This window comes from Lepisosteus oculatus, chromosome 28 (genome assembly GCF_040954835.1).
Source record: "Lepisosteus oculatus isolate fLepOcu1 chromosome 28, fLepOcu1.hap2, whole genome shotgun sequence".
NCBI classification, from domain to species: domain Eukaryota; kingdom Metazoa; phylum Chordata; class Actinopteri; order Semionotiformes; family Lepisosteidae; genus Lepisosteus; species Lepisosteus oculatus.
The window spans coordinates 4790553-4816771 of record NC_090723.1 but is presented as its reverse complement, the minus strand read 5'-3'; the positions used below and the strand labels follow the sequence as shown (position 1 = coordinate 4816771).

Below are 26219 nucleotides of genomic sequence, written 5' to 3'. Positions count from 1 at the left end.
GACCATCTGGAGCTCTTCATTCAGAAGGGCAACTGGATTTCCAAAGGTCGGGATCGCTTTGGAACCCGTTCTTGAGGATTAGCTTGCAATCCTATCTGCTACAGTATGTGGCATTCATTCACGACTTCCATGAAACAGTTCCGTTCCCTATAAGTAGAGCTTATAGGATCTAAAAAATATAAAACATATAATAAAGGCCAGGAAAAGTGAGTTGTTCCAGTTCACCTTCCTTCACCATAACCCAGTCTTGAGCCTTTAATCCAAAGCAATATCATCGCCCCCCATCGCCCCCTCATGAATGAATTTAACCCTCCTCCCACGCCTGACACCATCATCATCATCCAAGTTTTGCGAAGGTGCGGCAGTCCTGAAAGACTCATCTCGGGGCAGAGGTGAGCTCTGCTCTGCCGCCCTAGTCAACGACTGCCTGATTCATTACTGTCATTTAATCTGACACACAAGCTCCGGCAGAAAATAGAGCAGCCAGTCCAGCCCAGAGAGGGAGTGGCTGTTGATTGTGTCCTGGTGAACATGAGCTTTTTGGATACTTTTTTTTTTTTTTGCGGCTGCTGTATTTTAGTTTTCTGGGCTGCAAAAACAACCCCAGCTGGAACCCACACTGTGTCACCTGCCTCCTATTAAGGGAAGAGGTTTGCAAACGTCTGTACTGAGAAACCCTACAGAAGCTCTTAAAGGTCCCACCAAAAAAAGCAAAGAACAATCTTTGCAAGATACACAGCCAGTCTTCCAAGTTATTTCATGTCATCCCTTGCTCGCTCTGCAGCTGGACCTCTCTGTATGTAGTGTTTAGACAGCAGCAATCTTCTGTATATGGATCTAGAAGGGCTATCGCAGATAAACAGTCCTTCTTTCTCAGGCAGCCCACACCATAAAACATTGTTAAAAAAGATTCTTCATAAGCCTTCCTGAGCTAGGAGGACTGGATTTGATCCTAGTTTTTGTGGGCTTGGGTCCAGCCTGGACTCCACCATCGCAGGCCAAGCCCCATGAATACTGCAATCGCAAACAACCAGGTTGACTGGAGTAAGGAAGCTGAAGTGCGCTTTTCAAGGATACAGAAACACTGTCCGCATTGATATGAGCCCACTCTGTGGATAGGTCCAGAACCTTCACCATCCCACGCTGTTCCAGAGTCAAATTTATCTGTGATTGTGCTCTTCTGCCGTAGGCTATCCTACATTCCCACTAAATCCGGCTGCCCATGGAGACTAACGTCCAGGAACGCACAGATTTACATACAAAAACAAAATGTGGGCAAGGCATTACTTCCCTTTCAAATTCAAAAGTAGAAACTGAAAATAAACTAAGCGACAGAAAGAAATGGCATTACAATTCAAATGAAATTCAAGCTGTTCTTGTCAAGAATATGAGTTTGGCTGCAGCTCTTTCAGACGGTACGCTGCGTTTTACAGGACCATAAAATCCTGCTGTCGCTTTAAAGCTAACGTGTGAATCCAACACTCTTTCTCAAAGTTATCTAAACTGTTTTATTTTTAATAAAGAGAGGCAACATAGTATTTAAAATAAATATAATCAGAATGTAACAACATAGTCCAGATTAGGTTACTAGAGTGCTTTATCTACCAATCAGATCATGACCAGATTTACAACTTCAGCACTGATCCTGAGCTAATTTCAGCAATATATTACTTAATTAATGCATCTTGATCAATGCATGGTAAGCATGTGTATTGTGTTTCACTTGATAAAAGACTGACCTAAGCAAATAACAAATAAAACCCTTATATTGAAGGATTCCCACAGGCTCGTTGTTTGTACTTTTAAAGTAAAAACCTGAGCATAGCTCATCACATTTCCGCGAACTGCCTTTCACGTAAACTGTCCACATACCAGATGAACTCCGACTACTGGCTTGCAGAATCCAATGTGCTGTGTGAGTTACTCTTTGATTTATTTTACCAGAAGAGATGTGTAGAGGCGGCAACACGGACGAATGACATTTCAGTCCAGGAGCTGGGTTTCTCTACTCATGCTTACTGTCAGAGTAAGGAGTGATTGAGATTATTAAACACGATGCCAGAGTCAAAAGTAGCTCAGCTCTGATGTGGAAACTCGGAATGGTTTGAGTCGAAAGCTGTTAGACATTACAGCATGCGAGTCTATAAAGAGAAACAGCACTGGAACTGAAACTAGTGTCTTTTGAGCTGGTCTTTTTTTCCCCTAAAAGCCTGATCACAGTCTTATTTTCCATTTCTGAAAAAAAAATTGCAAAGCAGGCCCACAGATGGCTTCCATAAGGCTTCTATACAGATTAAGTCACGGATTTCAATGACCTCAGAATAAGAATATGCAACTCAAAAAACATGAACAGGTAACCAAACAAAAGTACACACATCAAGGGCACAATTAATAAAAGGCACTAGTGCAATAGGTAGATTCAGCAATGGCAAAACAACTAGAGTTTAATTAAAGATCTAGTAACTGATATGTCTTCTAAAAAGAGAAAAAACAGAAGTGTCCATAAGGTTTATTTCCATCCTCATATAAAAATAATACCTACCACTAGCAATCGAATCCTGTTACTACTAACAATATTAACATCTGTAGTACATATTTACTATGCAGTATTTCTCTTTCCTAAGGGGTTTGTCATTGGCGTTTTGGAAAAAAAAAAAAACCCTTAGTGTCTCATAACACATTTCACGCCAAAAACAAAACTTACACAACAACATTTAGTGCCACAGAAGAAGATATTTATATTTATTTTTCTTTTCCTTTTATTCAAAGTGACTTAACATTTCCAATGAAATCTACAACTGTAAAGATTTGGGTGAAGTAACTTTCTTAATGGTTCTACAGCAGTATTTCACCTGGGATTCAAACCCACAACCTTCCAGTTATAGGTCTAGAACCCTACACACTCCTCCACACTGCTAAAGATAAGCATTTAAGTTGAGCAGAAAACCACATACCAGGCTAACAGTGAAATTATTTTGAGTCGTATTTAAAATAACGGTATAACTAATCTGTCAATATACCATTGGTGTTTTTTATAATTTTGAAGCCGCCTAAATGTATTTTACTAAAAAACAATCATACAAGACACTGATCCCGCAGTACCACAGTTCAGGGAAGCCAGTGCCTAACCTAGCAAACAGACTACTGACATACAAAGACATACAAAAAAAACCACATTGGCAATTTTCAAAGCAGGCATCATGTCTGACTAGGTGAAGTTGAACAGTGAAAACTTGGCAGAGCAAATACAGGATCCTCATTTTTTTACACCAGCTTTGAACCTACATTGCTCTTTCCTTCCTTTTATCATTGCACCTCGGGGACTGCACACAGCAGCTCCCTTCTTCAGATCAGACCAACAGTTTTCGCTCGAGGTGCTGCAAAACGGACTACACCAAGACAGCAGACAGCACCTCTGAGCGTATGATCATTTTCCTGCTAACTTTGGCTAACACTGAGCTTTGCAGCACACACACCAGGAGAAGTCAGGACGTGCCTTTTGAAAGCCTGCCGGCTCGAATCGGCACGGCGTTTCTGGTGTCTGTAGCGTCTCACAGTGCTACCCTGAATGGATTGTGAATTTACTTTGTCTTGTAATTATTGTACCTCATGCTTTATCAGACCTCTAGCACCTATCCTGTTCGCACTGGGTGCCAGTGGGCATTTCTGTACATTGCTGCTGAATTCAGACTGCAGGTGGCTTATGCTAAATCTACCCCCAATGACCCACCCCCTCAATGCAATGCACCAGGAGCGAGCAGGGCAACTGAATGCGAAGCTCTCGGCGGAGGAGCCAGCTTACCTGGTAGATCATGACTTTGAAGTTGCGCCTCTTGAGCAGCTCCGCTTCGTTGCTCTCCAGCCGCTTGATCTGGCCCGCCTGCTTCTCCAGGTTCTGCCGGACGGTCTTGACGTTGATGCTCACCTTGCGCACCTTCTCCAGCATCTTGTTGACGGTGTTGCTGGTGGTGGTGTGGCTCTTGGCCAGCTTGGTCAGCTCGCTCTGGATGCCCGTCACGGCCCCCTCCATCTCCTGCTGCCGCTGCTCCAGGCTGTTCTGGGTCTGCTGGATCTGGTCCACCGCCCCGATGATCTTGTCCAGCAGGGTCAGGACCATCACCCCGTTCACCTGCTGGTCCGCCTTCGAAGCCGGCTCGTCGCCGGCCGCCTCGTCGTCCGAGAGGTCCGTCAGGGCCACGCGCTCCAGGTCCAGGCTAGAATCGGCCATGGCTGTCGATCTCGGGGTGTAGGGGGGGGGCGCAGAGACAAAATCTACAGGAGCAGCAGCCGAGTTTCAAACCGAATCAACCCCTTCTCTCCAGGTGCCACCTCGATTCAAGGTCTTCCTTCCCCTTGGTTTGCCTCCTCTCTTTTTTTCTTCCTTCTCTTTCTTCTCCCTCTCTCTCTCTCTTTCCCTCTTTCTCTTCCCTTCTTCTCTTTTCTCCCTCCTGTCTTCTTCACCCCGGGACGCGGGCCAGAGAAACGGCGAGCGGAGAGCTGCTCTCTCACTTACAGCATGTGCGCTCGGGCTCGAATGCCACCGCTGTGCCAAGCCGTCCCTTCAAGCTGATCTTTCTGCACCTTTTTTTTTATTTTTTTTATTTTTAGCTCCCCCTCCCGGCAGCCCCCATTGGCCGGCTCCACCCCGTAGTGTGAAAAGGCCCCGGCCCAGCCTCCCCACCCCCCTCCCTACCCGGAGTGACCCACCCCCTGGGTGGGATGGTTGGAATAGTTCGAGAGGAGATGAGGACTGCTCTGTACATGCAAGCACAGGCACAGCTAAGCGAGGAATGTGCAGCCAGAGCTCCGATCATTTTTTCCAAAGTGTTTTTTCTTCCCCCCTTTCCCAGGACATTGAAATTAAACTGAGAAAGAGAGATGAGGAAAGGCGTAAACTGTTGAAACAGCTAGGGGAGTGGGGTGCGATGGGGAGGGGGTGCCCCTGGCATGTGAGATGTGACAGGCTCTCCCTGCCCCTCTCTGAGCTCCCATGCTGCAGAAAGAGGCGGAGAGGCAGGGACAGAGACGTGGGATATTCATCCCCATCGAGCGGCCCTAACCTCAGCAGTTTCGGATGTTCGCTGTGGTGCTCGCCCATTGTTTTTGCGAGTACAAAGGGCAGGATCTCTTTAGAAACGCACGGGGCATTCATCAGCAAGGTCACATGAGTGAGCTGGGTGACCGCAGGTTCATCCTGCCACAGAGCAGGCTGGGCGTTGGGCTCGGCTGCATGCGGGGAAAACATTTCAGGCCACAACTCCGAGGAGCAAATTCCTCCCCGTGTACGGGAATAAAGAGCTCTGGGGCCCAGGAAAGAGTTAACCGCTCCAAGAGCACACACACCACGAAAAACTCCTTAACCTCCTCCACGGCCTCCCCATCCTCGCCCTGCCGACCTGCGCTTCGCCTGCATTCAGCTGAGCGGTCTGTTAACCCAGCCCTTTTCTCAACTGATTCTAGATGATTGATTGCAACAGTGCTAGTCGGTTCTTGCTGTGCCTCGTCTTGCAGGGTGCTGGCTGGTGGCTGAGGAGGGTCTGGGTTCAACTCCCTGGGCCTCCCCAAAACACCAAACATTCATTCCTCATGACTGCATCTTATTAGCCGCTTGAAAGCTGCAACTGAAAATGCCGATGCACATCTCATTAAACAAATTATAATATTTATCAAAGCTACCAAACACAGAAGTCACCAAAACTGGACTAGAAAGCCAAGACATAGGTGTATAACTCAAAAACAAGTCTTTTTTAATATTTGCTAACGGAGATAACCAGCACTGAGCCAGCAACTCTTAGCTGCTTTTGTGTCAGCCCCTGCACCGAACAACCGTACACCGCTACACGGAGTACAAGCCGACTTGTCTGCGCAGATGTTATTCTTCAGATGGCCACCAGATGGCGTTTTCTTTCCGAACCTGCGGTCTTCTTCTCTTGCGGTGGGGGGGACGGAGCACGGCGTCCATTTAGCGGTGTGACAAACAGGTGCCGCCCCATTCAGCAACGAATGAACCCAGAATGGGTCACAGGCGATTGCCGATTCATTTTTGTTTTCTTCTTGTACCAATATTGTGACCTTTCACATGAAGCTAGCTGCTGGGCGCTTCTAAATATCCTTCTGTTTAATTACAGCATCAGTGTCAGATTCTTCACAAAGTTGTCTGTAGCTTGCCAAAGCACACATCAGACACAAGGAGCAAACTCGTAAAAAATCTCGGTTTCTTCCTGCTGAAGACTACAGCACTTTTAAACACATATACTGACCCCATATTATTAATCATGTAGTTCATATATATAATAATAATATACCCGTTTATAATAATAATTCCTTACACTTTTCTGGACCAGGAAAGTGCTATATAAGTGCAAGGATTAATGTTTCAACAAGCTCCATCAGCCTTAATGGAACCAATGGATCCAGTTAAGTAAAGAGCTCCGCTGGAAAACCAGCAGGCGTGTTGGTCCCAGGATTTGCTGCTTCATCTCTCAAGGATCAGAGCTCTCTTAATTGAACAGGTTTTTCTTGATTGATTTCTCAGCAGCGCACAGGTGTTACCAATCTTTTAAAACAGCTGACAAGATGATGGGGGAGGGGGGCTACCTCCAGACCAGTTTGTAATTGAATCTTCACAGCCTATGGCCTCCTCTGTTTTCCTTCATGCTGACTGTCAAACAAGTTTTCTCTGAAAACAGTTGTGTGAATGTACTTCATTTACAGACGCTCATTCATGTTTGACTAAATGCACGCGTATTTATAAGAACGAGAAAAAATAAGCACAAAGTCTGCACCCCGTAAAGTGCTTCGCTTTTTGCCAATGTAAGTAGCCAGTACTTCAAATAAAACTACAAATAATATATCAGTACAAATTACTAAGGTGCAACTCCATTGGTTTCAGATGGGACCAAATCCTCATCCTCAAAGGTAGCAGTGGTTAAAACACTCAATACGTTTTGCATATTTTGACGTGCTTTTCTCATTTTGAGAATAACACTGTACTTAAACCCAAGACGTGTTTTAATATGCAATGTAACCATATGGAAATACCTTATCGGCCAGCGACAGGCATAACCAGCCCAGTGCTTCGACTGTCCTCCAGCGGAGCGCCAGCCCCCCCTCACGTGATCTGAGTCAACGCGTTCGTGACGTCAGGCCGTGGAGGCGAAGAGGCTGATCAGCTGATGTTTCCTGGAGAAGGGGGTCGGAAAGCTTCAATTACAGTAGGAAATTGACTTATTGTTGTTTATATTTCTCATCTCAGTAGATTAAATGGCTCTAAAGTCTTCGCTTTGTTATTGCGTTTGAAAATACGGTGCCATGTGAATTTTTAATTACGTGTTTTTTTCTTGCTCCGATCTTAGGTCATAGGTACGGCGGTAAATAAGGTGTAAATGCTGCTTAGTACCGTATTCTTTCACAACCCGATCTCAGTGTGTACGAGCTGTGTGTTTTGAGCATATATACCTTTTATTTTAACTACTGTTTTTGTGAAAGCTCTTTCCATAGGTGTTGTGTTCTCGTTATGAAATCCTCACACACATTATCTAGGTGTAATCATTCAACCTACGCCTCAGGGGGAAAAAAAGAAACACTTTACTTGCTGCATCGTTTACTTAAGTACAATTTACCCTTTTCCAGTTCACCTTGAATGAAGAAATAGTGAAGTGAGCCCATTCATTTAAACTAATTAAACACGACCGTTCATGTATCAACTTCATATATCGAGATTCTCGGAAACCATATTTTTAAAAGAACACTTTTTATTTAGTTTAGCACAGAGATTATGGACTATGGCGTTAGGAAACCTTGTCTTTCATTCATACAGTGGTTGAATTTGGGATATTAAGGTGCAGAACCAGGCACTAGTGCTGTATGCTATTAACGTGTTTCCTAGCTGACAAGAAACCCGTTTGAATAAGACTGTATTTCACCATTTTGAAAAAAAAAAACGTGATCTAAAATTATACCCTCATGTCGCTTGGCCCAATGTTATTGAGGCGATTGAGAATCGCCTCAATAACATAAAACCGTAGAAGTGACATATTATTGTAATGGCGCCCCTTGACTGCTTTAAAAAACGCCAGTGCTGCAGAAACGTCAGCGCATTGAAACATATTAGGTTACCCGGCTTGAATTGCTGCCGTCCTTGTGTATTACAATAGAGGACTCATTCTGTTTCAATCGGCTTGTTTGATGTACTAACCGACTAACCGGCCGTGTGGGGTGAGTTTCTCATTTGGCTTAAACGCTGATTCAATTTCATTTCTTCCTGGCTCCTTACCCTTGAGGTACATTCACCCGGCACCTTTAGGTCGGCATTGCATGATCTAAAACCACCATTTTCTCGTACAGCAACATCTGCGTCCATAATAATATTTCCTTGGCAGTAATATACACCGACCTGAAGCGGCGATTCGCAGAAAAATAAACAGTGACTATTTTAAGATGTCTTTTTTATTTGTGGATAATGCGGCGTCTCATTTGATTACTGTAATCAAGTCTTGCTGTGGAAGCCGAAAGGCTGTTTTCACTAACTCTTGCCCTTGTGCCTCAATAATTTGGAATCCATTGCGTGATGACATAAGAATGAGCCACTTGTTCGGCTTTTGCTCTTGACTGCCTTAAATGAAACACTGCAGTAATGGGCTGTTGTTGGTTCAGATTATAGAGACGTGCCGGGGTTTGAAGCCTTCATCTCGCTCGTGCCGAGACTGGTACCCTTACAGTCACGTGGTCTGTAATTCCTTAAGCCTCCGGGATGGCTGTGCAGTGCTGCACACTCTTGCACAATGGTGCTCTCTGCGATGAGCAGCAGTGGGTGAATGCGTGCAGGCGCCTGGGTGTTCATAACCTCCCCCCAAGCTGATGCATTACATTCGTAGCTTACAGTAGGAGTCCCGCTGTCGTCCTGGATGAGGTCAGGATACAATGCAGTACTAGAACTGCCCCGTTTCCCTAATGTTCGGGCACCTCATCAGTTTGCAGCAGATCTCCTGCCTGGCTCCCGGCCTCCAAGGGAACTGAGTTTTTTCGCTTGCGATCACTTAGCTTTTAGCAATCAAAATGCACAGGATAGGTCCAGTGTTGTCTTCTGGCTTGTACCTGTCCCTGTGCTCGCAGCCTTGACAGGCCCAGGAGAAGCTAAACAAAGCAGCCCATAGACTGTCAGCCCCACCTGCACTTAATTTTAAGCAACTGACCTACTTCAGTGATTTTTGAGCAGGGGTGCTAGAACAGATCTGGCCAGCTGAAGGTGAAGGTTAAGAACTACTGCTTTAAACAAACTACTGTAATGCAGAATGTGGCTTCCTCTATGAAGGCCTAGATCCTTTCACTTTTACTTCCCTGTAGCCTCAAAACCCTCTGAATTTGTTCTCAGTGGCTCTGAGATGCCACTGCCTTCTTCAATAGATGTCCTTTGGTCACTGAGTGAAAGATGCCAGCCTCAGGCAGCTTTGACCTGCCTGTGTGGTGATATGCACAGGCGAGTGTGGTGTTTGGGAATGACAGGAAGGGGATGTAATCTTCAGGTGGACTCAGAGGTCTCAGAGGGGACTCTGCTGTGGCCAAACGCATGAATGACAGGCGGTGTTGGAGGGATACAGAATTCCCTGCCACACAGGATGGGGAGGGCAGTGTGCTTGTGTTTTCTGTTTTATGTACTTTTTTATGTGCCCGTTCACCACACCGTGACTCTGTTTACCCTTCTGCCTGGAGGATTTTCAAAGGTTTGGATCCTCCTTTTATTAAGATGAGACTTTTCAAGGGCACACAAAAAAGAGAATCGCTCTAGCTGGGTTACCTGGGCTTTCCTGTGCTTGCTGTTCCGGCCACGCCATGACTGGAGCCCCACCTTGAATGACTCAGGCATCATGTAAAACAAGAAAGGATTGCTTCCGTTCCTCATCCGTCTACACTCTTTCGATGCTGGGAGACTCCTTGACTGCTCCATGTAGCCACCTCTAAGAATTTTCTTGGCATATAAGACTTCATCAGGGCTGAGCCAGTTTTCACGGCATCTCTTTCGGCAGTAGCCAGCAGCCTGTTCATATTCTTGAAGTTTGACCAGCTCGCTTAGAAGAGATACAAGTAGGTGCCGTTGTCAGAACTCCAGAGGTCTTGGAAAATATCGAGAATTTCACACCTCTAACTGGACCAGAACATCTTGGACAGAACCTATACTTATGGTTTTCTTTCTCATGAGATATACTTGAACAGATTTTGTGTTTACAACTGTTTGTCGGTGCTCAGGTCAGGTCACAGGGGATGTATACAGTGGTTTAAAGAGTAGCTAGATCCTGTTAATGCAAAAAGCTGGGTCTTAGTGTTTCATTCTGGAACTGGAGAACTTTTATTAGTTTGCTCTGTGCTGTTAACCCTAGCTCCTAATAGGCTAATATGCTTGTTTGCATGTGCACTAAGTTTTCCGTATGGATTTGTCCCTCTTTTTTGATCAATGTAATCATACCAGGCTGTATAATGAAGCCCCCATTGGTGTTCATTTCTTGCCAGGTTTGCTGATAACAAGCTTTGCTGTGGTTCAGGTCATTTGGGGTTTTATAAAAGCAAGTTTTGGTTCCTGTTGGTCTGGGTAGGAAAGCTGTCATTGGTAAGCTGGGCTGTCTTTTCTCTTCTGGGCCTGAGAAGACCTGTAGTGGGATCATGGTAAATAAGTCTTAGAGAGCACAGTTCTTGCAATCCGAATCTATTTAAATGGGACCTGGAAGCTCCAGTGATTTTGTAGAACAGGATACGTTACCGGTATTGTTGTGTGCTTGCTAGATATATGCATTCAGAACAAAACAGACTGCCCATTTTCACACAAAGTGCAGCTTGTTTTGCAATGATAAAATTGATTTCTCAGCACCTTTTCTGTCCTCCTAACCAGTGCTGTTCCTCTCTTGTAGTTCTGTGCTCTAGCAGCTAGGACAGCAGCAGGGCAAGAAGCCGTCGGTTCTTATTCCCCACTGGGCCTGATTCGCCAGCCCCTGTGCCGCGATGGGGGAGCTGTTCAGAAGCGAGGAGATGACCCTGGCCCAGCTCTTCCTCCAGTCGGAAGCTGCGTACTGTTGCGTCAGTGAGCTGGGGGAGCTGGGAATGGTCCAGTTCCGCGACGTGAGTCCCTTCGTGTGCCTGTTTTTCATGTGAAGGAAAATCGCCACCTATTGCACGACGGCGTGCCGTGAATCTGTCCTGCTCTGCCCTGGTTATGAGCCTCAGTGATGAAACTGGAACTTCTCTCAGACCTTTGTGCTGTCTTATACCCTCGAACCCCTGGCCGAGTCATGACGGGCCCCGTTAAGAAAACACTATGTGCTGCGGTTGCCACGCTCCCGAAGTTGGAGGGCTAAAGCCCGTCAAACGCATTCCAATATTTTAAGAAGATAAAGGAGAAAATCAGGAGTGGGAGCTAAATAAAGGACACTGGGGAGGGGTTAATAGACCCCCAGATAGACTGTCAGATAGAAAACGTGTGGCTATGCTGTCATAGGTCTTGCAGTACCTAAACGCAACCTAGTTGTCCTGCTTCTATCAGAAGGAATGAGTGGCAGAAAGCTGCTTATTCCTTCTGAGGGTCCCGCAACAGGATAAGGCAGCTAGGAGCCTGTCCCAGAACCTCAGGGCGCAAGGCAGGACTACACCCTGGATGGGACAAGGCAGGCCATGGTGGGACAGGCCTACGAGCACTGCCAATTTAGAGACACTGGTTAGGGCACGTGGTAAAAACCCGCTTGAGCATGCATACTCCACACAGAAGGTACTCCAGCCAGAAACCGAACCCCCGACCAGGACAGCAGCGTCATCATGCTGCTAAGGGGTTTCACAAATTAGCCAAGCTTTTGGTAGTAAGAAAATATTTTTTTTGTTTTGCCTGCAGCTCAACCCGGACGTGAATGTGTTCCAGAGGAAGTTCGTCAATGAAGTGAGGCGATGCGAGGAGATGGACCGCAAACTGCGTGAGTGTCCTCTCCGGACCTTAAGGGCCCCTTCCCTTCCCGAAACTGTATGTGGGATTTCTTCCATGCCAGTGGTGTATACTGGCGTACAGTAGATGGGATTTCTTCCGGCCCAGTTTCCTTGTTGGTTTGCCGAGCCTGTTTTGTTTGGGCCTTGTCTGCATTTCGAATGGGGTAGGGATGAGCGAGTGTGTCTCCCCTTCAGGTGCCTTTTGGAGTTTCCCTTGCTGAGCAAAACGGAGAGAGAGAATTCAAGCAGCACTGCACAACTTTCTTACTCTCCTTGCAGTGCCCTGCAGCTGCAGTCACACGGTCTCTGAAACGCGGTCCTTTCCCAGTTTCTAGCTGTGCTTGTGCTGGCTTCTTCCTCAAGCAAACTGGCCTGCATGCATAAAGACCCCAGCCTGTTCTGTGTTGGTGCATCTGGTGTGCGATTGCGGTTGAGGTGCCAGGTGTACACGCCCAGGATTTGACTGAAACGCACGTGTTTGTTTTTTTAGGGTTTGTGGAAAAGGAGATAAAGAAAGCCAACATTCCGATCATGGATACCGGGGAGAATCCGGAGGTGCCCTTTCCTCGGGACATGATCGACTTGGAGGTAATGCTGCAGCCCTGGAGGAAGCTGGAGAGGAGGGGTTGAGCTCTGTTTTTAGCGCGCTCCTCCTGAAGCCGGGCCATTCTTCCGAGCTCCGTCTGATCTGACGGTTTCCCCCCTCCTCTCGCTCGCAGGCCACCTTCGAGAAGCTGGAGAACGAGCTGAAGGAGATCAACACCAACCAGGAGGCCCTGAAGAAGAACTTCCTGGAGCTGACGGAGCTCAAGCACATCCTGCGCCGCACGCAGCAGTTCTTCGACGAGGTCAGGAAGTTCGTTGGCCCCTCTGGAAGGCGTTCCCACCGCCATCATGACAGAGCCACGCTTCTGCCATCGCCATAGTCTGTGCCTAGACATGAGCCAAGTCCTGTCCTAGTGCACAGGCAGTGCAAATATGTAGAAACTGCAGATCCCTGTGTCGGAGGTGACTTAACAGTACGAGCAGAACTGGTGAATGATTAATTTCATTACCAGTGCAATACAGTAAAGGGCTGCTCTTTACCCCATGGAAAAGCTATTTAATCTGCTTCTTTATCTCTTTAGGAGCTGTTAGGCAGTCAGATTGAAGTAAATAAGTCAACTGCATGTGGTGCTTTACCAACAACCATTGCCTTTCAGACACTCGGTGGGGTTATGGAGCCAAGGGGAAGGTTCTTCGGGCTCCCCCTCTGGCCGGGCCTGGGTTGTGCACACTGTAGCTCAGCATCCGCTCATTCCCAGTTACGGGGGGGCCTTCAATGATTTTGCTTTGGTGGGAGCCTGGAGGGGGGTGTCTTGCGATCAGTCTTCCATCACGGCGGGCCGCAAACTTCTATGTATCTTCATTTCTGGTTCTCAAACAACAAACCAAAGTCTGGGGTTTAAGCCCGGTCTTATTGTTAAAGGGGCTTTGAGATTTCCCCGGGCTTGGTGTTTAGCATGTTTTAAAAAATGATTTGACATCAGATTTTTTTTTTCCCCCCGTGGTGAGGGGTAGGGGTGACAGTAGCAGGGATTAAGACATCTAATGATATTTGTCCTTTTCCCAGTCTTCTGTGTGTTGTAATGTCTGAGAGAGCAGTAGGCACTAAGAGTGGAGGTCAGGGCGCGTCCTGCAACTGAGAGCAAGCAAACACGCTGCCCCCATCCCCTGAGCAGAAGACTGGGAAAGTAGCTGTTAATGGCATGCGGTTTCCTCCTCCCACAACTCCTCCTTTCCTTCACTCTCTCCTCCCTGCCCTCTGTCTCAGCACTCCTCTCTGGGCTCTCCTCTCTCCATGCTTGATGTGTCCGGGTTTAATTTTTCTTGCTGATGAATGAATGGGATTGACCTCTGATCATGTCTGAGATCACCTGCAACTTTAATCATTAAGTAAACTTGTTCGTTCTGAAAATCATCTCTTTTGTGCGTGCAAATGTGAGAAACATTTCACACTGAAAAAGCACACAATATGGTATTCGATATTTGATGCTATTCGGTATTGAATGCCTTCACTGCATATATTGATACAGGCTGATGGATTGTGTAGTTGTTCCCCTTCTTTGTAGATCTATTTGAAATTTGTCTTTTAACTGTGCTTTCTTCTTAAACCAATAGCAAGGGCAAGAGTTCGTTGCTAAATCACTTTGCAATTCGAAACAGGGTCTGCAAGGTTGTGCATTTTGCATATGCAGTTCGCAAATGTTTTCCGACAGAACCTGAAATGGATCCAACACCAGTTTCAGTTTCTATTGCTAGTCTTTGACGGGACTTTTGCTGTTTGCTGAAATTGAAAGGGATCTGGTTTTCCGTGTAGTATTCAGAACTGTTTAATGAGGGGTTTTGTCGGTGACTGCTGTTCCTTAATTTAGGACAGCAGTAGGTTTCTCAAACCCCTTATTTCAAAATGTGTGCATATTCTTAACTCTCTATTTCCTTGTTTGTGCTCAAACCCTGTATTGCCTTTCAAAGATGTTATGTACACACTCCACATTTTTTAATTCTAAAAATGCAAATATCATGCAATCACTGCAGGTTCACATTTAGTGCACGTCTGTATATATTTCAAAATCTTTACACATCTGTGACCCCTACTGCAATATTTGTCAAAAGCAAAGAAAAACAAAGGAAACTACGATGTAAAGAAAGAAATTGATGTTTTTATCCTTGTGGGTGGGAGAAGTGTCGTCTTCATAGGTGGCAGCATGAGCTGTCCTGGCTAGCCTTGAGCAATTTACTGGTTCTTCCCAGCAAACCGAAACTGGACAAACGACAAACAGCAGGCTCGAGGCCCTAGCCTTGATGCTGGGTTCTGTCCCCGTTTGTATGACTTTTTCATTTGATATTTGTGTGCATGGCTGGTTGCGTTCTTGTACTAACAATCTCCTCTGAACCGCGTTTTTATTCTTTGTTCCTCCCAAATCTCTTCTCTTCATCCCTTCATGGCTTCTGTCTTCCAGCTGTCTCTTTCTCCTCTTGTTCTCACTCCTGGTTCCTGCGGCCGCATGTCACTAACGAGCTTCATTAGCTATTAATTGGTTTGTGAATTCAGGCTGAATTGCATCATCATCATCAGCAGATGGCGGACCCCGACCTGCTGGAGGAGTCGTCTTCTCTGCTGGACCCGAGCGAGGTGGGCAGGGGAGCCCCCCTGAGGCTGGGGTGAGTACACAGGTGTAGGCCCACCCCTCCACCACCAGCAGACACCTGTCCCTCAGTGCCCTCTGCCAGCCTGCATGGACTGGGCACCTCCTGCGTGATCTCCAGACTGGGAGTTTCCAAAACCAGTTTGTTGCTGGCAGGCAGGTTCAGAGCCCTGCCCTGAAATAAAATGGGCAGCAGCCTGGACATAGCAAATACATCTGTGGCACAGCCCAAAGCACAAAACAGAGCAGACTACAACATAGCGGGATTTATAACTCTGGCTTTGTGCGACGTGCAAGGTCTGACACAGATGCTCATTTTGTGACCACAATCTCTATATAGAGCACAGTCATTGTCATGTAGCTTTTGTACAACAATATTGTTGGGCATAGACACTTCTATCTATACTGAAGAAGAATTCCTCTAGTATTATTCTGTTGCTGTAATTTGAAATCCATGTGTATTTGTTGGTTTTAGTGATACTGGTATACCAGATGCCTCAGTTATGTTTTTTTTTGTTGCCCTGCTTGCATGCAAGTGAAAACTGACATGCAGACATAGTGGGATGAATTGCAGTTTCCAGTAGTGGACATTTCACTGCAGGGCAGCAGCTCTGCCAAATGAAGCAGAGGATCAGGCACTGCCTTTCTGACTATTTTGTTCAGCACTTAGCAACCAGAATGCAGTCCCAGCTGAGCTGCAGAGCATCCGAGTTATTTACAGAGCCTGAGACCTGCAGCTGGTGTGTTCAAATATCAAAGGTTACACACAGTGGAGTCTTAGCACACACTGCACAATTGCAGCGGGCATCAATTTCCAGCCGATCGTATTTTATAGGGGCCCAGGATTTGGTCACTTAACAGCAGATCAATGGGAATGCAGGCACACTAATTCCAGGCTGGCTCGGGGACTGTATCAGGCCACCAATATCCTGAAACCTCTGCTGCCAGACCGATACATCACCAGAAAAACAGATCGATGGACACAGAGACAAATTGCTGAGCAACTTATGCTGTGCAAATGCAGCGCCTGCTTTTCTTTTTAAATGCCACCCAACGCACGGCAGTCCATCTTAGGCTTGTGCAGAAAAGGGCTTCAGACAGCACTTGCAGATGGATTCAACAACAGTGGCCTAACGCTAGTATTGTGCGGTTTTTAATTTTTTTTTTTTTACATCAAACCAAATCATTGTAAGGTGCTTTCCAAAAAAAGGGAAGGCGGTGTTTCATGTTCCTGGACTGCTAATCTCCTTTAATTCCTCAATTTATATTGAGATCCCTCAGATCATGTGTTCTATGTGCACTTGCCAGTTGAGTTTATAAAAGGATCCCAAATGCATCAATTCTTGAAAACTGCATTCGGACCCTTGAAAAATGAAGCATGGAGACATGCGTTTTTTTTTACCTCGGGTTTCTCATTAATCCTATGAGAACAGTCAAAGGTTATTTTAAAAAAAGAACAGAGTCTGTGCCAAGATTTCACTGCAATACCCTGTGGGGACTGTTGGGGGGGAAAAACAGCATTTTATTCTTCTTATTCATTCGTCTGCCACTTTTATCTCAAGTGACTTGCAGATGTTACAATTATGTTTTTTTTCCCCGTACACATTTTGATCATGTGTACAGCTGGTGCAATCTGAGGAGCTGACCGTGCTCAAGGGCACAGCAACTGTGTCCCCAACCTGGGATTTGAACCCGTGACCACAGCCCTAACCAGAGTTTCACAGACCCCAACTTGCTCTCTATGAGACACACAGACAGGGAGAGAAGCTGGGGGTCAGAGCGCAGGGTCAGACATTTATACAGCACCCCTGGAGCAGTTGGGGTGAAGTGCCTTGCTCAGGGGCCCAACTGAGTAGGATTCCTCTGCTGGCCGCGGGATACGAACCGGCAACCTTCCAGCCACAGGCGCAGATCCTGAGCCACAGCGCCACCACTCCGCCCCCCTTTTTTTAAAGATAAATTTGAATCTGGTTTGCTCCAGAGAAGCGTTTTTGCTCGAGCTTGAAGTGTGTAGTAAAAGACATGGTGTTGCTTGTTTGGCCTTGGAGTTCTCCGTGTGGTGCCTGACCCCCCCCCGCCCTGCCCCCTCACAGGTTCGTCGCCGGGGTGATCGGCCGGGAGCGAATCCCCATGTTTGAGCGCATGCTGTGGAGGGTGTGCCGAGGGAACGTGTTTCTGCGGCAGGCAGAAATCGAGGACCCCCTGGAGGATCCGACCACGGTCAGTATCCGGGCCGGGGGGCCGGCGGGGTTGGACGTGACTGGGAGAGTGGGGGGGAAGTACAGCTGGTCTTACTGGGTCGCTTACGGTGAGGCGGTCGGTAACTGGGGGCGAACACAGCCTTGCTTGAGGGTGAGGGGCGCTCACGTGGGCTGACCCCTTGGCAGCAGTCCTGGTCTTTCTTGACGGGCCACATTCGGGGGGGATTGTGACTGAGGGGCCACAGAATTGTACCCCTGGCTCCTCGGGCAAACCAAGATAGCCCGTGTCCGAACCTGCAGTTCCTCTCCTACTGGGCCAGATTACTGTGCCCACAATGCGTGTCCAACCTGTCTCACGTCAGCCTTAACCCAGCTCACGTTCCCAGTCGGCAGGTGAACAGTCCTGGAGACTTCCTCTTTCTCAGACAATGTGAGCTTTTGCTTTGCAGGAAATGCTTGCAGCCGAAAACACATTTCAGCAATTTCTGTTGACACCTTTGTTGTCAGCGGGTGTGAAGAACAGATATGGTCTCAGAAGGTGATTTCCACTGTTGAATGTTTATAAAATGCACAGTGTGGTTTTATACCTTTATATATCAATACCTTTCAGCTATACTGCTGCTTTGATCCTTTTCTTGTTTTATTTTTGTAGCTTGTTTTGGTTTCTCTCTTGTCTCTTTGAAAATACGGTTGATTCTGACTGTCAAATGCAGTTCAGAGAGCATGATTAGATGACAGATATCATTCCCAGGAATGAGAAGGGCATTCCATCACGTGGACAAGCACAAAAAAGTATTTGCATGCCTACAATTATCACCTACATCTACCCCTTGATATGTAGCTGTGGAATTGTTTTTTAAAAACAATTTTTTGGTCACAGAGGTGCGTTTTCAGATTGTTAAAAAATAGTTTTCCTTGGAGACTTGGTGTTACTGCATTAACCTGTAGAAAAAGTGTAACATTTGAAATTGACTGAGTTGGGATCAATAAATGTGGGTGAATTCGGTTCCACCTTTTTAACACTGTGCCACCCTTCTCTTCCCACAGGGAGACCAGGTGCACAAGTCCGTGTTCATCATCTTCTTTCAAGGTGACCAGCTGAAAAACCGGGTCAAGAAGATTTGTGAAGGGTCAGTGCAAAAGCAGGCCAAGACCATCTCTTTTGGATTCCTGAGTTATTTCTTTTCTAAAACAGAGGGCTTGCTTTATAGAGTAAAGTGCAGTTATCTTGAGAGCAGTCTTCCAAACCGCATTGGCTTATTTATTTCCATCGTCAGAAAGGCAAGGGTTAAGACTCCTGCAGACCAAATGCCTTCAGAAAATGTGCCCCAATTAGCCTCTGCTGTTTCTTCTAATCTAAGAGATTGTGCCTTGTTTATTTGACAAATCCGTTTAATTTAGAAAAATCTGGCGAACTGAAAGTTATCCCATTAAACTGATATGCTTTCAGCCCAAGTCAAAGACTTGAGGTTCGTTTGCTTATACAAAACAACATGTTTTAAAAACTCACGAGGTTTAAACTTGTTTTGCTTACTCAGCGAAGGAGTCCGCCTCAGCAGTGGTTGAGCTCTGCGGTCAGGGGTTCGAGTCTGGGTTGTGTCACTAGCCGAATGTGACTGGAATTCCCCAAAATGTGTACTGCCGAGGGTGGGGTGAGATTAGTCTTCTGGCTCAGAGCGGCACAGCGCCCACTACAGGCTCCTGGGCTCTAGTGAAAAGACAGTTTTCCAGTCAAGTGCTGAATTTCCAGCATGAGGCTCTCGTTGACTATGATGCAGTAACTCAGTGGTGAGGGGGATCTCAGGCTCCCCTGAGCACTGCTGCAAGCCAACAGAAGAAAAAACCCCACTGGCTATTCCAGGCAAGGTGACTGTAACCAAAATAACCACCTTAATAATCTCTCTCGATACTTTCTTCATAAAAAGTCATGGTTTTGCTTTGCGCTAGCTGTGCTGATCGCTGTGTTTCAGATTCCGGGCGTCCCTGTACCCCTGTCCCGAGACGCCGCAGGAGAGAAAGGAGATGGCCGCCGGGGTCAACACCCGGATCGACGATCTTCAGATGGTACGGAAGTGGGAGGAAAGCCCTGGTCCTCAAGGATCGAGGAATCCACTTCTCCAGTAACTGGTTCTGGAAACACGGCAGCTCTTGGAAAACGCAGTAATCGCTAACTGCCCCCCCAACAACACCTCCTCCTCCTTTGCTGTCCAGCGCTCTGCAGAAAGAGCCGGAAACTCCAGTTTTGAGAAGCGAACATTGTTGAAGGCACCTGTTGCTGGGCCTCAGTGCTAAAGATCATTTTCCCCCTTGTCATTATGTAAGCCCCCTGCCAAAGCACTCACTGAAGTCGCCTCTAGCAAAGCCGTATGGGAAGGCAGATAACTTTATCTACATCCAACATCTGCGCTATGCAGCGACAGGGAGGGGCACGCTTCTGGTCAGTGAGTCAGGCCTATTGTTAACGAACCTCAGCAGGGAGGGTGAAGACAACTGTTAATTCCATCCTCTTTTCTGCATAATTTTACTTCCTGCAATGTGTGCCCTTGCATTTTGCAGCACAAGTGAAAGGGGCTCCTGGAGACTGTGTTTCTTCAGTGTCTAAGGGCTTCTCGAGGTACCGTGCAGTGAGAAATAGCTTCACAAAAAAACTTCATGCACAATATTTTGGCCACTGCCGAAAATATTGAGACCCCCCCCATCCCCTAAACAGTGCCGTGTTGAGCCTCAGCCAGCAGCAGTGTATTCCTTAAGCTTGTGAAGGAAATTAAAGCTATACAAAATAAGCTCTAATAGAATTTGTTAGCCTCCTTTGAAAAACGTTGACTTTAATTTTCCACATTTTTGTATTTACCTGTCAACACACTGTGATGCTGTACCTAAGGTTATGGTATTAAATTCACAGCTGTAAATGCTTCTAAAAGAAACGTGATTCTCCCGTCATAGTGTTTACAGTGGTGAAGTGTGGCGCTGTACTGGAAGCATGCTGTTATGGGTACATAAAAGACAGAAATTATTAATATAAAATGTGAAGGCGTAGCACAACAAATGCAACAACAGCAAAGGTGTACGACTTGAATGGTTCGTTCAAGGCGGTGCAGCTGTGTTTGGGGTTATTAAGTGATCCAAAGGTCTCCGCTTAAGATTTTGCATTACCTGGATCACAATATTTCTTCTGGGAAGTGAAAACGCTGTCCTTATCGGGGAAGGAAAACCGGCTCTTTAATCTCTCTCTTCTCCCCGGGGCTGACCCACCCACATAGCTGCTCTGAGCTCCCACCGACTCCCTCCCCCCCCCTCGGTGACTGTGATCGCCCACTCTAGCGCGGCTGGCATGTCTCTCCCCTGCCTCACGCCGGTGGGCAGCGCCCCCACACCACTGACTCACTCCCAGCGGCCTGTCCTCGGTCCACCACCTGCCTTCAGTCTCCTGGATCAGTTACAACCCCTCGCCCGCTTTCAGTTGCCGCTTGGCGTGTCAGAAGGCGAGTTTATTTTACCCAGAGCGCCCTGCTCCCCTGGCGTGAGCGCGGTTGCGTGGGCTGTGCGTGGGTTAGGGGTGCTGGGGGGGGGGGGTTCACATTTGCTGATCCTGAGGAATGAGTCTCAGTGAGTCACACACAGTGCTGGCCCGTGTCGCAGCCCGCTGTAGTGAAGGACTGGAGTCATGCTACTCATGCAGCTCAGCTGTAATAGAGCATCCCCTCAGACGAATAGCAGTATTTACAGTTTCAAGCATACGTGTTTGCAATCTTTAACAGAAACTGTTATTTTCTTATTTATTAAGTGTAGTAATGACCATTAAAAACGTATGCCCCGTAATTAATTCTAGAGTGCTGTGCTCGAGCTGTCATTAGTGTGGCATTAAGATGCTTGATTTCCCACTAAAGATATTTGAACTTTTATAGCTTTTTCATCCATTTACATACCAGCTACAGCTAAACATGAAAGCAACAGTATCAAGTGTTTGGGGACAGAAAGTGAAAGATGTTTCTGCAGTCTGGGGGATTGACGGAACAGAAACCGCGGTCTGCTTTGTGAATGTGGACGCTGATCCTGTAGCAGTGTGCACTGGAGGGCAGGGGGATCTGGAAAGTGGATAAAGGGGAAGTGGGGGGGAGGAAGATGTGATCCACTCCTTCTCCCCATGCCCCGCAGGTCCTGAACCAGACGGAGGACCACCGGCAGAGGGTCCTGCAGGCGGCCGCCAAGACGGTGAGGGTGTGGTTCATCAAGGTGCGCAAGATGAAGGCCATCTACCACACCCTCAACCTGTGCAACATCGACGTCACCCAGAAGTGTCTGATCGCCGAGGTGTGGTGCCCCGTGACGGACCTGGACTCCATCCAGTTTGCGCTCCGCAGAGGCACGGTGAGCCGCAGGGCCCAGGGGGACACCAGCTCCGGCACTCCACCGCCTTTACGCTCCCAGTGCATGTGCACTGGTCTTTCATTCACAGCAAGGTAGTGAGCACCCGTCTGCCGAGCTACAGGACCGTAATTCTTCGGGCTGTAATGCACAGTGCCAGGCACCCTCTCTGTGGGGTTATACGGGAGGAGAGCAGCTGGAGATGTTTTCCACTCTTCCTGCGCTGGTGTTTGCATTGCATGTTCTGTTTGAGGGTGGCGTGGCAGCGCAGTAGTTAGCATTGCCTCCTGGCACCTCTGGGCTCCAGGGTTCAATCCCTGGGGTGTAATCTGCGTGGAGTTGGAATCTTCTTCCTTTGTTTGCATGGGTTTCCTCCTGGTGCTCTGGTTTCCTCCCACAGTCCTGTTGGTACCTACGGGTACCAGAAATACTGGTCCAGGTGCAGGTGTGTCTGCACCCCATCCAGGTTGTACCCCGTCTTGTGCCCGTTGCTTTCTGGGATTGGGTTTTGGCCCCCTCATAGCCCTAAATTTGATGAAGAGGTTGAAAAATGGAGGGGTGAGTGCATTCTGTTTGATTGGCTGCTTTCTGCTGAGCTGTGTGCAACCCTAATACGCTTCTCTAAAGAGCCAACCCAAGAAAGCACTGTAATGTGAAGTGTGTTAATAGATCACCTATTGCCTGGCAGTTTAGTATACTCTGGTCTTCTGAGGCAGCATTCATGTGTTCAAGACCCAGAAGGAATATCACAGCTATAAATCTCCATGCCAAGGATACACAAGAGTGATTGTTGTCTTGCGTGCTTTCTTACAGCCTTCTCCTCAAATTACTGATTAAATTTCAGCTAAGGCCTTGTAATAGGTGCAGGTGGTCTTAAAACTGTAGAGCAACTGGAAGATATTTGGAAAAAAAAGAGGATATTTATGAGGAGATACATGGAAGTTCCTTGTTTTCTTAGAATTGCAGAATTGTATTTTGTCTCAGAAATAACACAAATGATTTAAGTTTTGTTTAGTAGACTAGAGTCACAAACATATTTTAATTGCCGCTGATAACAGAAAAAAATGCTGGAACCTTTGCATTAGTTGAAATTATAGAGCAAAGTGAGCTCTATATGAACTGTCCAGAGGTTAAACCAGTAGGAAATATTTTGTACAGATGGTCTCAGTGAAGGCATGAGTCAAGAGGAGCTCAGTGAAGGGAAAGGTGGCAGCAGTGAGCTCAGTGGAAACACTAAACTTTCACTCCAATCCCTTGGACTCGTATTCTGAAATGCTTCAGTGTTTAACCTCCAGGTTGTTTTGAAATTGCAGTGGATGAATCATGGTGTGGGTGAGTCATTTGCCTGCATTTTTTTGAAAGGTCATGCCAGCAGTATAATATACCCGCTGCAAATAAATGTCTGGAGTATCTGTGGCCTCTGTCCAAAATTAATGAGTTATTGGACACTGCATAATCTGTTTGTTCGCACTTGTCAGTCCTATAATCTTAGGTATGCTTTTAGTACAGCATAGATCCTTTTGTCTGTTTTGAACATTTACGTCTTTAAGCCTTCATTACCATGATTCATTTGGATATTAAGAATCAGTGTTCAATGTCCCTGAATACTCATGGACACCTATTGTGTCAGAGGAGCTTCTGAATTTTTGTTCAAGACCGTTGTGGGTCAGGATAGCCGTGACCTGGCCTGGCTGTGGTGACTTTGAGTTTATTGGTTGAAGCAGGGGTATTCAGTCCTGCTGCTGACAATCTGCTGCGTGTGTGGGTTATTCATGTCTAGTCCAAGACTTGGGAGGAGTTATTTAATTGGTTGAATTAAATCAGTCTCCCACCAGTGATGTGCACCACAGAATATACAATGTAAGATGTAAGAGCTCACTCCCGAAGGCATGAGATTCCACGGTTACAGATGGAGCCAATTCAGCCCAAGCAGTTCCAGGACCTGCACTGTGGAATTCTTCAGGTCAAAGGTCAAGGTGGGAGAGAGTTGTCAGAATCTGGAGGTTTATGGGACCTTAGATAGTTCTGGAATTCTCTCTCACAGACTCATTCTCCCACCTGCTCTGTTTTTCATTTAGAAGACCAGCAGTACCAGTGTGAAAATTCTGGGAAAAAAGTGTACCATTGCTGATGTCTGATTACTGGGAATAGTTTTCCCCGATACGTCCTGAAAAAGCTTTGCACCACAGCACAGAGCTGAGTTTACTTAGGGTCTTGTTTCTTAGGCAGCTGTGTCCCAATACCATGTATTATTGAAAGGAAAATATAGCTCGGATCTCATTTCTTTCCACTTCGCCTGACTTAAGCATACTTTTTCTGATTGGAAATATGTCAAATTAAACGTCCATCTGTAGCTGTACTATGATTTTGGTTATTTTATCCATTAGTTCCAGAACAATCAGAGACTGTAATGAGCTAAGTATTTGGATTCCAGCTCTCTTGAAGTTAATTACAACTGATTAAGAAAAATGACCAGACAGGGCTTTGAAAATGACTATATAAGGCACTGCTTTTCGCAGGTCTAGGCACCTGTTTTCTGGAGGTCACTGCACGATGCTTTAAAGTAAAAAAAGAAAGGGGGATATTTGGGAAGACTGTAGTTAATTTGATAGAGGGATCTACAGTATGTCTGAGCATGGCCGTTTCTTCCCCCAGGAGCGCAGTGGCTCCACGGTGCCCTCTATCCTCAACAGAATGCAGACCAAGCAGACGCCTCCCACCTACAACAAGACCAACAAATTAACGTCCGGTTTCCAGAACATTGTGGATGCCTATGGGATCGGGAGCTATAGGGAGATCAACCCAGGTGAGGCCTCTTTTGCCTTTCACTCCGAGTCTATTTGGTGGGCTGACACAGGTAGGGGCTTCACTGACTAATAATTTTTTTGGGAGAATGTATTTGAAGACGTTTTGTCCTGCAGTTTGCTCGGTTCTGCCTTTTTCAATACAGCTCTGTTTAAGTAAGGTTTGGGAGGAAGGGGGCTTATATAGGGTTGAATATACCATCGATTTCATAATGTGGAGGACTTGACACTGTGTATCTGCAAACACTACCAGTTGGCCAGGACCTCCCTCTGTTTTTCCCCCTTAACCCTCAGGGCTAGAGTTAGGGTCTAGTGAGGATTAATTACTGGATCTGAATCACGGAAAAAGGAATCGTCCCTCTATCATCTGTTATGTCCCTCTATGCCTTCAGCTCCATACACCATCATCACCTTCCCCTTCCTGTTTGCCGTCATGTTTGGGGACTGTGGCCATGGTGCCCTGATGACCTGCTTTGCCGTTTGGCTGATCCTCAGGGAAAGCCGAATCCTGTCCCAGAAGAGCGACAATGAGGTACGGACTCTAGGTGGCCTGCTGCTGAAAGTTGACAATAGCTCCAGAACTGCCGAGTCACTAGTTTCCACGAGCTGCCTGGGATGTGGGTTCTGTGTGGAACTGCTGAGTCAAACTTCACTTTGCCAGGTTTTTCCAAGAGCCGAGAACCACCAGGTGCAAAAGTAATATGGAAAAGAGCACACATGTACAAAAAACACCTTGAACATGCAGTGTTTAACGTAGCTCCATACAGCTGTCCAGATGACCAAGTGAGCAGAACTCCTTCACACCAACCATCAAGGAAAGCCTTTGTCTTCCAATAAATGCATGAAAAACTTTTTTTAAATGAATGATCATTCATATTTCCTTGGTTTTAAAATAACTGCACAAATAAACATTTGTACCATTGCGTCACTGAATATAAGATAATGATAAGTATTGAGGGAAGCTATAAAATACTCGTGCAAGCAGTACTTTCTTAAATTAACGACAAAAATGTGGGGATAACCATTTCCAATTCGGAATTGGTTACGATGCTCGATGCTGGCATCATTTGTAACTGAAAGTGATTATTTTTAATTTTTCAAAAGCTGCGGTCCCCAACCCGGATAATGATTATCCCGCTGTAGTTGTTCAGAGGGGGAGCAAAGCTGATTGTTCCATATTTGTGGAAAGACGATCCCGTCTCTGGGGATGTCGCTCCGACGGCTGAGCGCTGACTGCGTTGATGTCGGCCGGTTTTCTCGCCTGTCTGTCCACAGATGTTCAACATGATCTTTTCTGGCCGGTACATCATCCTCCTCATGGGGGTCTTCTCCATCTACACGGGCCTGATCTACAACGACTGCTTCTCCAAGTCGCTCAACATGTTTGGCTCGGGCTGGAGCGTGCGCCCCATGTTCACCACGGCCAACTGGACGTAAGTCGCTGGGATGTGGCCCCAGTTTACACTGACCGGCGCGCCAGTCCAGCTGCTCTCACACAGGGGCGCTGGAAGTGCTCAGCTTGGTTGTCAGAAGTGAGCACTTCCAGCGTTTCGGGTCGTTTGTTTTGTCACTTACTGCACCCATTATTTAGTCTTGGTCTCTTTTCAGGTTCAGATAGTGATCTCAATATCCATAACACCTCCTTTGATTGTTTGAAAAGGGAACATACAAGCAGTCAGGAAGCATTTCTGTACAAGAGC

The 26219-nt window shown here is 46.7% G+C and overlaps 2 protein-coding genes across 6 annotated transcripts in view; one reads left to right on the top strand and one right to left on the bottom strand.

Moving 5' to 3' along the window:
* The window catches only part of cavin1a (caveolae associated protein 1a), a 29915-nt gene extending 25349 nt beyond the window's left edge, over positions 1-4566 (bottom strand). The window contains exon 1 of the mRNA XM_006638208.3: positions 3803-4566. Within this exon, the coding sequence (XP_006638271.1) occupies positions 3803-4228 (426 nt within the window). The 5' untranslated portion in view covers positions 4229-4566. The remainder of the gene's footprint in view (positions 1-3802) is intronic.
* Positions 4567-7108: 2542 nt separating this feature from the next.
* The window catches only part of atp6v0a1a (ATPase H+ transporting V0 subunit a1a), a 42045-nt gene continuing 22934 nt past the window's right edge, over positions 7109-26219 (top strand). For 2 of the 5 annotated variants that reach the window (XM_069185853.1, XM_069185852.1), the window contains exons 1-13: positions 7109-7214; positions 10902-11109; positions 11873-11951; positions 12452-12549; positions 12681-12809; positions 15083-15165; positions 17243-17369; positions 18398-18480; positions 19321-19414; positions 21506-21718; positions 24371-24521; positions 24912-25051; positions 25795-25952. In XM_069185853.1, the coding sequence (XP_069041954.1) occupies positions 10993-11109; positions 11873-11951; positions 12452-12549; positions 12681-12809; positions 15083-15165; positions 17243-17369; positions 18398-18480; positions 19321-19414; positions 21506-21718; positions 24371-24521; positions 24912-25051; positions 25795-25952 (1472 nt within the window). In that variant the 5' untranslated portion in view covers positions 7109-7214; positions 10902-10992. Of the gene's footprint in view, positions 7215-10901; positions 11110-11872; positions 11952-12451; positions 12550-12680; positions 12810-15055; positions 15166-17242; positions 17370-18397; positions 18481-19320; positions 19415-21505; positions 21719-24370; positions 24522-24911; positions 25052-25794; positions 25953-26219 lie in introns of all 5 variants that reach the window. The other 3 variants (XM_069185850.1, XM_069185849.1, XM_069185851.1) reach the window with 2 other exon arrangements.